Raw genomic sequence first — 12,246 nt, 5'->3', positions numbered from 1 at the left:
CAACAGTTGTTGAACAAAGTTGGCCCTGGCTTTTGTGAGCTGAAATTCAATGAAAGTTCTCCATGTTCTTGGGGAGGGGGGTTCCTGGCTACAGGAAAAACATTTTTCTTAAATCATTCTTTTCTGGTGTTCCCTCATTCTGCTGGCATCTTTGAAACAAAATTCATTCAGACATTACGTTCAGGAATTTGGTACTTCAGAGCAGTTACAGCGAGTGAAGTACAGCTCTTACGATGTTGCTGCATGACTCTATTTATTGCTTTTGTGTAGTGCCTGTGCTAAATCTCCTTGACTTCTCTGTGTCTTTCTGTGCAGGTTACAAAAGTACGATCTCTTGCAGCCCTTAGGATAGGAACGAGGTAAAGATCAGCAGAAGACCTGGGGTCTGCCAAGGCCTGCATTGCGCTTCTGTAAATCTGGACAGTTCACAGCACTTTAAATTAGGTGCTGCCTGGTCCACGAAGACTTTTCTGCAAGGACCAGGAAGCGCTGTTAAAACATTTCAGTAACGCTTGGTTCTCTCTGATCTCTCTAAATCTTTCCTTCGTTGTCTTTTCCTGGGAGAAAATCCTCTCTTAGAAGTGCTTCAGTTGTTGTTCTCCCCTGTAAAGCAGGACCTGGCAGTAAGCTATCGGCCTTTAACATGCGATGGGACGTGTTAGAGCGAACGGTGGTGCGGCCACTTCGGGGATCTTGAAGGCTTGGACCACAGATGACACAGTGTGGGAAGCCTGCCTCTATCCAGCCTGGGTAAAGCGAGACGAGAGTAGATACTTTCCAAGTTTTATTGGTTTTCTACACAATTTCTTATAGCCTCGATGATACATGAACAATGTCAGGTGACTTTTTTAATGTCAAGCGACCGATTTAGTATGCCTGTACATACATTTCCAGTGTAAGATCCTGTTGCTACCTGCCTTTTTGTACGCTATTAGACCGTGCATACTGTGTATACGTAATGCAATGAGTTGTGCACCCTGCACAAAAAGCCTGAATAAATGGGTTTTAATGTTAACCTGAAGGATCACTATTCTTTTGATGATCAGTCTTGCTAATTGTTAGACTGTGCCATTGTTCGTTTCACTGGGATCTTCCAGTTTGTGGTACAAGTCCATAGTGGAGTTTCCACCTGTGTGTTTTGTGCTGCGGTCAGATAAGCTGTGAGGGAGTGGATTTGCAAAGAATGGATCACTCCTGAAGGAGAAGATGGGGACTGGTAAATAAGGCACTTGGTAATAAAGCTGATGGATAAGTGAATTATTGGGATTATACCAAACCTTGGAAGCATTTGTGCTGGTCACATTGCCATCATGGCAAATGGCCACAATGGCTTCCCAGGCTGAGATCCGTGTGGGTCGATCCCTTGGAGGAATTACCTGAGCCTGTAAAAAGTGTAAAGCACAGGTCTGAAGTTATTGGCCAAAATGCCAAGCGAGGGAGCTGTCCCGGGGCCCACGAGCCTCCTGTTGAGCCTGGATGCTGTCTTGGTACTCACACCGTGCCTCGTGGAGGCAGCCCGTGGGGCAGTGTGCGACCTGCACCTTCACCACCAGCTCAAGCAGGACCACCACGCACATGGGGTTCAGGTTCAGGACCCCAAGAGGGACCTGAAACCCTGCACAGTGGGATTTCAGCCTGTGTTTCACACCTTAAGGCCAGCACTGTGGCTTGGGACATGCTTGCCCAGCACTCATCGATTCCTTTAAAACCACCCCTGATGCCTCCCGTTCCCTGTGTGGCCTGTGTTGGCGATAGGGATGTTCTGGGGCTGAGGGGAATCAAGGCACAGCAGCCTCAGGTAGCAGCAGCTTTATTTCTCAGTTGCCATCTCCAGGAGGGCTGTGGGGAACACTTGTGCACATCTCAGCTTTGCTGGCTCTGAATTTCACTGTGAGCCAGATTTAAAGTGTTTCTGCCGTAGCTGCACCTGGGAGCAGCCTCCTTCCTCTAAGTTGTTTACTTCAAGTTCCTGACGATGAAAGGTAGCGAGGCGCTTTCATGCAAATGCATTTCGGTACAGCTGCAAAATGTTCCCGAGGATTTTATTTACCATTATGCTGCCTTTGCCGATCTCTGCCCACAGCGTTTCTTGGCTTCTCTTGTCAGCGTGCAGGTTCCCTGGTGGATGCGCTGCAGGCAGGGAGTTGTGCAAGATGACGTGTAATATATTTGTAAGAGCTTGAATTAAAAAAAAAAAAAAAAAAAAAAAAAGCAACAACAACAAAAGTGATTTTGACATAATGAAAGCTTTGGGCTATTACTGCTGCCGATGGCTATGTTTGAAACGTGGCAGCTCTGCCACAGCCCTAGAGGCTGCCTGTTTGCCAAGGGCCAGCAGGGCTGGTGGCTACAGATTTTACAAGGTGAAAATGCTGCCACAGGATGTTCCCTGCTCATCCCTGTGGGGTGAGGATTTTGCCCCAGTGAGGGTTTTGCTATTGAATTCAGCAGGCTGGAGGTTGGCCCTCGATGTGGGTCTGTCCGAAGTGCCTTTGCAGCGGAGCTGTGTGATGAAAAACGCTGCGTGTTGGTGAGGGGGTGCCCTGCGTGGACACACAGCACCGTGCACGAGCACTGCCTGCTCTGCACGGCCCAGCACAGCCTCACCTAAAGCCGTGTTCTCCTCCCTCCATCTGCAGTCCCCGTGTTTCAGAGCTGCTGCCTCCGTGCTTGGCCTGGGCAGGGCAGCAGCAGCAGCCGACGTCTGTCCCTATCCCTGTACCTTGTCCCAGTCTCCGTGCAGGACAGTTCCCATCTCCCACACCAGCCTCCTGTGCCATTATCGCTCCTCTGGGCCCTCGGTATCAGGTCACCGAGCGCCGGGCCGCGATCGGGGGGGATCTCTGCAACGCGACCCACCTGACGCGGAGCAGCCGCCGGGCAAGCGCCGATCGCCATCTCCTCACCCCCTGCTCCTGTTGCTCGCGCTTCAGCAGCTCATGTAAATTAATTTCGGCATTTAATTTCCTCCCGACCCACCTGCTGCTCTTGGCAGGCTCCTTTGTGGAGCAGGAGGGGGAAGCAAAAGGCCAGCCTTGGCTTTGGGGGCTGTTAATGGGACACCCGCTCTGTGGCTGTGGGGCCTGGGGGTGGCACAGTGACACAAGGCCTCTTTCTCTAACCTCTGCCACAACGCCTGTGTGGAGCACAGACCTTTCTGAAGCAGACGATCCCTCACCCATCTCTCCAAGCTCCTGTGAAGCTGGAGGACACTGCCTAGTGTGGCACCAGTGGGGTTTTCCTGTGTGTGGGCACAGCCCCATGGGGAGTGTCCCCGTGTGGGCCTACACGAGCCGTGCTGTGGCTCCGCCATCTGAGGCACTGCCAGCTGGCTTCAGGACAGGCAACAGAGACACCGTAAGGACATTTCAACCGGCATCAGGAGCTATTTGTGAGATGAGGCCGACCCCCAGCTCCCCACCCCTTCCTTTCAGGCAGTTGCAGAGAGCAATGAGGTCTCCCCTGAGCCTCCTCTTCCCCAGACCAACCCCCCCCAGCTCCCTCAGCCGCTCCTCACAGGCCTTGTTCCCTAAACCCCTCACTGGCTTCACTGCCCTTTGGACATGAATGTCCCTGTTTCCTGCAAACAAAAGACCTCTGGGCCTATTGTGCGGAGACACAAAGGAATTGATTTAGAGAACGACTTCAAACACGTGGCCAAACCACCGGCCAGTGCTGCACCGCTCAAGTACACGGCCAAGGTGACCTGGCCTTGGGTCATAAGCTGTCTCCTCCACCCAGTGGAGGTGAAATTCACCTCCACCTGGCCCTCTGCTGCCACACGCTCTGCTGGACCTGCAAGCGTTGGTTTGCTGGAAAGCAGTGGTGGGAAGTCAAGAAACCCTGGTTTATCCCATGGGGCACCCGCCTGGTGCAGAGCAGCCGGTAGTGCCCTGTTGAAGGAGCTGTGAGCACCCAGGACAGCCCTGCCCCATCCCATGCTGGTTTCAGACAACAGTGAGATCAAGGTGTTTGTCCTCTAGCAGCAGCTCAGGGAAAAAAATAAATCTGTATAGGGTAAAAAGGCAAAACCTTGGGGAGGTTGTGAGGTTGATCAGGAGCCAGGCGAGCACCCAAAGAGTCATCTCCCCCCACCTTGTGTAGCATTAAAATGGCAGGGATGGAGGGGAGGGGAATAAATCAGGCTTTTTCATCACAAAATGCTGGTTCTGCCCAGACAGAAACATCAAAGGCACCTTCCCAGTTCCACTCCAGTGCCCCTGTTTGGGCCCTGAAAGGAGGCGAAGCCATGCACTGTGCTCAGCCCGGGTGCAGTAATGCAGCTGATGCACACAGCTGTGCAGAGCATCCCATCAGGCAGGTTACCCATGCTCACAACTCATTTCGGGCAATGCTGCCTCATTTCTCAAGCCAACTCCATCTGCACCCACCTCAGCCCTGCCGGGCTCCTTGCCCCAGGGCTGGCAGGGCTCTCTGTGCATTCACTGTTAACTTCTATGCTGCTCGAGATTTCTATTTTATGAAACAAAACCAGCCCATCAGTGAGGAAAATGAATCTTTATTGTTTTCTCTAAAAGCAGAATTCGAGGTACATGTTTCTTTTTTTCTTTTTTTCTTTTTTCTTTTTTTTTGTATGGTTTAGACGGTGGCTTTAAGGTGTGAATTGTCACCTCACAGAAACAACACAGAACAACCAGTGGAGGAACGATGAGCAAGTTTGACAATTGCTTTATCACGCAGTCCAAACATGACTTTTAACTAACGCTTTTGCCAGAGCTGGCTTCAGGACAACATTAAAATCTCGCCTACTCAGTACAAGTACAGTCATAATGAGGGGAAAAAGAACTACAAAACACAATTATTGCTGCTGTATCTGCATTGCTGTTTCCTTGCACGATGTTCTGTAATATGCTGGTAAAACATTTCTTAAATACCAGTATAATTAAGCATGTTGTTCATATAACGTAACCAACCAGCCAACTTCACTTGTTAAATGAGACTTCATCTGAGCACGACGACAACAAAAAGGCTGCCTTACAAAAATGGAGAGGTTTTTAGGAGGTGTGATTGTTACACCTTTGAGACAGCGAGGATGAGATGTACAGAAATGTCTGAACAGATTTTGGTTTCTGCGTGCTTTCAGTGCTGGCAGCAGCAGTGAGCCCTCACCTCTGCAGGGCAGCAGGCTGCTCCCAGCTGGTCCCGACGTGCTCAAGGCCCCAACTCCTCCAGCACTTGCACACATGCCCACCTTGATTCGTGCCTTCTCCAATTCCACCAAAAGCAGCCAGTGCACGTATTTGTGCTGAAGTCAGGCGTGTGCGTAAGCACTCAGGAGACGGGGCCCTAAATGGCAGCTAAAGCTGAGCGAGGGGAGGGGACCTACTGCAGCCATTTACACTTCAGAGGTGAACGGGTAGGCAGAGGAATAAACAACTCGAGCACGCATTGTGCCCATCCCTCGAGACCTGAAAACAGAAGATGGAAAATGATTTGCAGCACACTCAGGCTATTAACAGCTCGGTGAATTCAGTGCCTGCATAAACAGCTCCTGTATGTCACAGGCACCAGCGTACTGCTGCATGGAAAACCCAGCGTGCAGGGGTCGGATCCACCCGCGTGGAGATGTTCTGCGGGTGATAGATCACGACTCCACCAGCTCCTGGTGAAGCCTGAAGACATTCATGAACGATATGAAATGTATGCTGCAACAGCTGAAGGTGAAGTCTGAACACACCTCGTGTTATCTACCGAAAGGTCAGCTGGAACAACCATTTCATCACACAGATGGTTTGGGGATTAGTTACAGGGTCAGTCCGAACAATGCACACACACACATCGACCTGCAACAAAATTCCTAGACTAAACTTCTCTATAACTTACAAAATATATAAAATGCACGATTTGACATTTAAAAAACCTCAGCCCTTTTGTAAGAAAACAAAACAAGGCCATAGGGATTTGTTTTGTTTTGAGCTTTAATCTGTTGTTTTTTCAACAGCTTAAGTTCCTAGGCTAAATAAAAAATATAAACGGCACTCCACCACGGCCTTATAATGCAAGGAATAAATTAGCAAGAGTCACACTGTAAATCAAAATAAATAATTTCTAAATTACTTTTATTAAAAAATGGTCTCTTTAATTGCACAGTATTTTAATTTCTCAGTAGCAATGCAAAGTCAGTTGGGTGTTGTATTGTTCTAAATGCTTTAGACAGTACAAAAAGCATCATCTCGCTTTTTTTCCTTTTCAAGCTTCACACGTCAAAAACGTCAAAGTTGGTCAAACCAGCAACTGATGGGACTGACACGGGTTTTGGTAGCCTCGCGAGGTGCTGCGGCACCTCTCCCCTGGGCACTGCGTCCTCCCTGTCACCCCGCGGGGACAGGAGCTGCCGGCTCCCCGCTCCAAGTGAGGTACTCCGGTTTGCACCGACGGGTTTGGTATTTTTGGAGAAGTGTTCACCAGTAGCTACTACTTTCACAGCAGAAGGTCGGCAACGAGTCAGTGACAGTCCGCGTACTCGAAGGCTGCCAAAGTCCCCTTCACGGGCATCCCCAGGCTGGCACTCCTCCTTTTTGGGGTGTTCCATGAACACGGCAGCCCTGTGGCTCTCCCCGGAGCTCTTCTGCAGCAGAGCCCCGAGCTACAGTTCAGACATAGCCCAGACAACGGGACACCTGAAAGGATGTGGTCTTACCTCAGAGCATTAGCGGTAGTTGGCAAGTGAGTTTAAGGTATTAAAAAACAAAACAACAAAACAACAATGTGACATTTCAGGCTTTTTTTTTAAAAAAGACATCTTAGTGATTAACACTGTCGCAGCCCGGGCACGTTGAGCTCTAAGTCAGGTATCCACGGGGCATTTTAGGAACTCTAAATATTGGCAACACACTTTGTTACAAAACTGCTGTGGGCAGATGCCAAATGTCAACGTGCGCTCAAAACACCGTGTATCTACACACCAGTACTGAGGGAGCTGTAATGGCTTGGATTGTATTTAAAAATACAGAGTTTCTGCTAAGTATCAAAACAACTCTTGAGTAGTGAAGACAAGGGTAAGCGCTGCCCTGTTTTTAGGGGTGGGACAGGGCTAGCTGTGCTTTATTCTCTGTAACCCCAGCACTTGCAGCAAAGACAACGTTACCAAGCCACCTTTTGCTGTTTAAGATGCTGTGGTTCAGTTATTTGCATCAACACAACTACACCAACAGGTGCAGTACTGAGCAGTACCACCGTGGTCATGCCTAGCACTGGTTTCCTCTCCACAGGGTGTGAAATGCACAGATCAATCTCCTCCTCGAGGGGGAGGTCGCACACACCTCCTCCTTCCCTCTGCTACTCACATCAACTACAAAGGAAACACCAAGGCCAACGCTTTGTCCACTGCGCGTTTTCTTTACCCAGGGTAAGAGCCTAAGGGGAACTAGCACATCATTGCACAACACTGAGAACCACCAAATATCCCCCGTTCTTCTACTTTTAAAGCATTTTCAGTGCTTCAGCACAAAGCACACAACGTATGGAAAGGATTTCCCCCCCCCAGCACCACGCTTCTTTGCACGGCGGCGCTGCTCGGAGCCTTCTGAGGCTCGTGTGACGGGCAGGAGAGATGAAACGCCTCGATTACATGCACACGCTTCTGTTGGCCTTCAAGGAATTCATCTTTTGGCAGAAGGGAATTCCTACATAAGAATGAATGTAGAAACTCACCAAAAACACAAACACAGGAACTGCAGTACTAAAACAGCTGCACCTACACTACGGTGGAGTACTTCAGTGTAATTCAGTTTTTAAAAAATCTTAGAGTACGACTGAGACGAGACCCATCTACCACTCCAAACCTCAGCGCGAGCGCTGCATCAGCCTCTAGGTTCAGACAAGCTCTACGGACAGCGACCCACCACACCACGGGACAAACTACTGCCAAGCAGACAACTCAGGCTAATTATGTACAGCACCTCCTGTATTGTCACAGGGACAGGCGAATGCAGATCCCAGGCCAAATCAGCAGTGAAAGCTGTCTGGAACACTACTTCCTGAATTAGTTTGCTGAACACGGTTCAGATTATTGGATATGTCTATAAGCACAATGCTCTTTAGAAGCATTTACTGTATACCCAAATCCTACTCGCCGCAACACATGGTGTCGCGCAAGTAGTGAAAATGTCTTCGTATTCAAAGGTGCTTGGACATCATTTTCAGGCAGCATTTTACCTTTATTTTAGTGAGTTTACACTACAAAGATTTTAGAAGGAAGAAGATGCCAATAGTTTCTTTCTTTCTTTTTCTTTTCAATATGTGATATTGAGACAGACACCTAAATAAATATCTATTTTTACTCACCTAAGTCTATTCTATGTCTGAAAACTCTAATTTTCCAATAAGGGATAAAATGTTGCCCAAAAGACTATAGTTATACGTTTGTGTTTCTACTAAATCTACAAATCAAAATAGTTCTCAGTTAAAAAGATACAATTTGTATCAACAGTAAAAGGTACTTTCTGGTTCTTCAGGGCCTTTAAATTCCAGCAAGTGTACCAAAATTATCAGCAGTAAACTAGTGGTTTTGTAACACTGAAAAACATTACAATGGATGGAAACCTAAAACTGTAGGTAACTGACTATGTCACGTTAAGTACAACTGACATCAATTGCAAGATCTATTTCTATTTTTTTAATATATATATATATATAAAAGCTTATGAGGTGCTAGTAAAACCCATGACTTTAACCAGAAATATCCCTTACTAGTACTAAAACAGACTTGTTTTGTCTGTTTCTAAAACTACACTATTTGTGGCAAGAATTGGGCCTCCATGATGCAACAGGCCAAGGACTAACCTCAGGAACACGTACAGCCTCTTCTCTCCCCGCGACCCTCCCTCCCCAACCGAAACAGAAAAGACAAAAAGTTTAAGTTATTATTTTGAGCTACAATATCATTACCATAGTGCAGTTAATAAACGTTGCATATCCTCAACACACAAACCCTTTTCAGGCCAGCCTTGATAAATAGCAAGAAAAACAAAAAAACAAACAGTATCTTAAATACAAAACTTGCATTGAGATAATTAAATTCATTTAAAAACAGGTAAATATTTTATGAAAAGCGTATTTTATCCAGTACACTGGTGCAGCAATACAAAGAAAAACACATAAAACAACTAAACAGAACCCTACGAGATTTCAGGCCCCTTTCTACTGACCAGGAGTACAGGAAGCTGGAAAACAGCACGTGGGAATCGAAACCAGGTGGCCTGCTTCTAGGAGGTACTGAGTGTTTGCAGTTTGTGGCAGGTTCAAAGGGGGCTGCAAATTCTCAGCACCTTTGAAAATCAGGCAGTAAGGCTTTCCACCTTATCCATAAATTAGTAAAAAATAAAAATAATAATAAAAAAATTGTCCTCTGATTGCATTTGATCTTACTAATCAACTGCATCAACAAAACATGTAACTACTTAAACAAAACAAAGAGCAATGAAAAGTGCCATACTATAAATTACTAATATATCGTTACCCATTTCACCGTTAACTGGTAACTCAATTATTCGTTTAAAAAATAAAGTCAGTGCTGTAGTAAATCTTTGTTTCCTATAAATATGATTATAGCACAAAAAAAAAAAGCCCACAAAAAACGAACAAACAAACAAACACGGTGTTGTAAAAAGTTCAAAAACTTGGCTTGAAATTTGTCTGCTGGAAGAAGCAAAATCCTCTCTCTGCAGGTCGTTTTGACACCACGCAGCCCAAGGACAAACATCCAGCAAGTTAAAAAACAAAACCGAAAGTCGCAACAACATGTAACAAGGATAGAAAGTGCTGCATATAAACCCCTGATGCACCAAAGATTATAACCAGAGACGACAGATTTTTTTTTTTCATATATATATATATATATATATATATTAATTTAAACTGGAGCATCCTCCAGCCATGAAAATAGCCATTTAAAAAATTTTCAAACTAGAACACAAAACATACCGGGTCCTTCGGATGCACGGGGCTATACATACAGACTCCATGATACAGCATTTCACATAAATGGATTACTATTATAACCTCCTTGCTGAGAAGGAGATCCCAAATGCTATTGTAGCAAACCTCCCTCAGCATTAGAGCTGAGCTGAAAAACTACTAGACACCACAAAGATGCATCATCTCTCAATAACCTAGCTGAGACTTCTCCACTAAGATGGCTGCGGCCAGCTGCTGCGCGTCCGTCACGTGGGGGTTCTTCTTCATGACGATCCTCACCAGGTCGGGGGGGAAGATGTTGCACAGGTTTATGTAAACCTTCTCCCTGGTGTCTTGGTGCCTCGGGGGGTCTTGAGGGATCCCGCAGTAGGGTACGCGCCAGGCCTGGTCCTGCTGTTCGGGCAGGCTTTGGAAGGCAAACTGCTCGTAGCAGGGCTGCGTGGGGTTGCTGGGCAAGGAGTAGGTCTGGCGGTAGCCGTAGGCATCGACCCCGTAGCTCTGCCTGTCCCAGCTACCAAGCCCGTCTTGGGCAGCGAAAGGCTTCCTGTGTCTCAGCGGAGAGCTGTCGTACAAACGCGAGTCCGAAATGCTGTCGATTCGGGTGGACACGAGGGCTCTCCCCAGGTGCACGGCCTTGGAGTGCGGCGAGCTCTGCGAGGCCGGGTAGTCGCTGGGGCAGCTGGAGCGAGCACCCACCGCGGGGTGCTGCAGGTGCACAGCCAGGTACGGGATGGGAGGTTTGTGGTGGTGCTTTGGTTCTTCGTGGCTGTAGCTCTGCACTCGGGCTAGAGGCTCGTGGTAGCTCTGCAAGAAGGGCTGGGAGTTAAGGCGGCCGTGGGGGTGCATGTGCTGGCACTTCAGGTTCTCCTCCAGCTGCGGGTCGGGCGAACTCATGTAGGAGCGGTCGCTGTACCCCACGTAGGAGTCGCTGCTGCCACAACTAACGCTCCCCTCGCTGCTGCAGTCAGAAGCCACGGAGCTGATCCTGTAATCTGTGTCCAAGGAGAAGCGCCTCTCGGGACTCCGTGGACCAGATATACTCAGATTTGAATACGCATTCAGCATGGAGTAGTACCCTACGTCCACGGGAGACTCACATTTTGGATACTGGTCGTAAGGCATTGGCGTTCCGTGATTTTTGGTTGCCATCATCACCGTAGGAGGATATTGTCCCTGTGGTCGTTGATCCTGAGGTGGGAAATGAACTCCAGATGGAAGGCCGTTGGTTAAAGGTGCAGTGCTTTGGGGTTTTGCAGCAGAGGAACTTGGTATGCTAACTAAGGAAGGTACAGACCTGGTTTCCAATTTGTTTTTGGTGGGAAGCTTTTCCTCCAAGTCTTGGTAGACTTGAGTCCTTATACTAGGATCTGACTGCCTCTTCGGAGCGGCACGCTTAAGCTCAGAAGTGCCATCACTCTTAGTACTACAGGGAACACTATTGCTTTTTACCAGTCCTCCTTCACTTGTAGTTTTGGCAGCTGTGCTTCGAGACATGGCACGAAGCTCATCAGCTACAGATCGCTGAGGCTGATTTCCTCTTTCTGGATGATAGTATTTGCACTTGTGTCCATAGGTACATTTCTTCCCTGTTAACACAAACATAATGAGATTAAAAACATGAAGCAAAATCTGTTAACTGTTAAACAATGAAAATGCCTCTCATTTACAGTTTTGCTGACAATTTGAAAGATTGATCAGAGCACCTCTTCTGTGAAGACAGACAGAGGGAGTTGGGGTGTTCAGCCTGGAGAAGAGAAGGCTCCAGGGAGACCTTGTAGCCGGCCTTCCAGTACCTGAAGTTGCGCCAGGGGAGTTTTAGGTTGGATCTTAGGAAGAACTTCTTTACTGAAAGGGTTGTGAGGCATTGGAACAGGCTGCCCAGGGAAGTGGTGGAGTCACCATCCCTGGAGGTCTTTAAAAGACGTTTAGATGTAGAGCTTAGGGATATGGTTTAGTGGGGACTGTTAGTGTTAGGTCAGAGGTTGGACTCGATGATCTTGAGGTCTCTTCCAACCCAGAAATTCTGTGATTCTGTGATAAAGGGGGCTACAGAAAAGCTGGGGAGGGACTCTCTATTAGGAAGTGGAGTGATAGGACAAAGGGGAACGGCTTTCAACTAAAAGAGGGTAGGTTTGGATTAGATATAAGGAAGAAATTCTTCACTCAGAGGGTGGTGAGGCCCTGGCACAGGCTGCCCAGAGAAGCTGTGGATGCCCATCCCTGGAGGTGCTCAGGACCAGGCTGGATGGGGCTTTGGGCAACCTGGTCTGGTGGGAGGTGTCCCTGCCCATGGCAAGGGGTTGGAAT

The 12,246-nt window shown here is 47.8% G+C and overlaps 1 protein-coding gene across 12 annotated transcripts in view; it reads right to left on the bottom strand.

The window, feature by feature from the left end:
• Window positions 1-5,087: 5,087 nt before the first annotated feature.
• ZC3H12C (zinc finger CCCH-type containing 12C) overlaps window positions 5,088-12,246 on the bottom strand; it is a 45,792-nt gene continuing 38,633 nt past the window's right edge. For all 12 annotated transcript variants that reach the window (XM_068670620.1, XM_068670691.1, XM_068670656.1 and 9 more), the window contains one exon: window positions 5,088-11,525. In XM_068670620.1, the coding sequence (XP_068526721.1) occupies window positions 10,126-11,525 (1,400 nt within the window). In that variant the 3' untranslated portion in view covers window positions 5,088-10,125. The remainder of the gene's footprint in view (window positions 11,526-12,246) is intronic.

The sequence above is a fragment of the Anas acuta genome, chromosome 1 (assembly GCF_963932015.1).
Source record: "Anas acuta chromosome 1, bAnaAcu1.1, whole genome shotgun sequence".
NCBI classification, from domain to species: Eukaryota; Metazoa; Chordata; class Aves; order Anseriformes; family Anatidae; genus Anas; species Anas acuta.
Note: the sequence above shows the minus strand (reverse complement) of the source record. Positions and strands in the feature narration are given on the sequence as shown.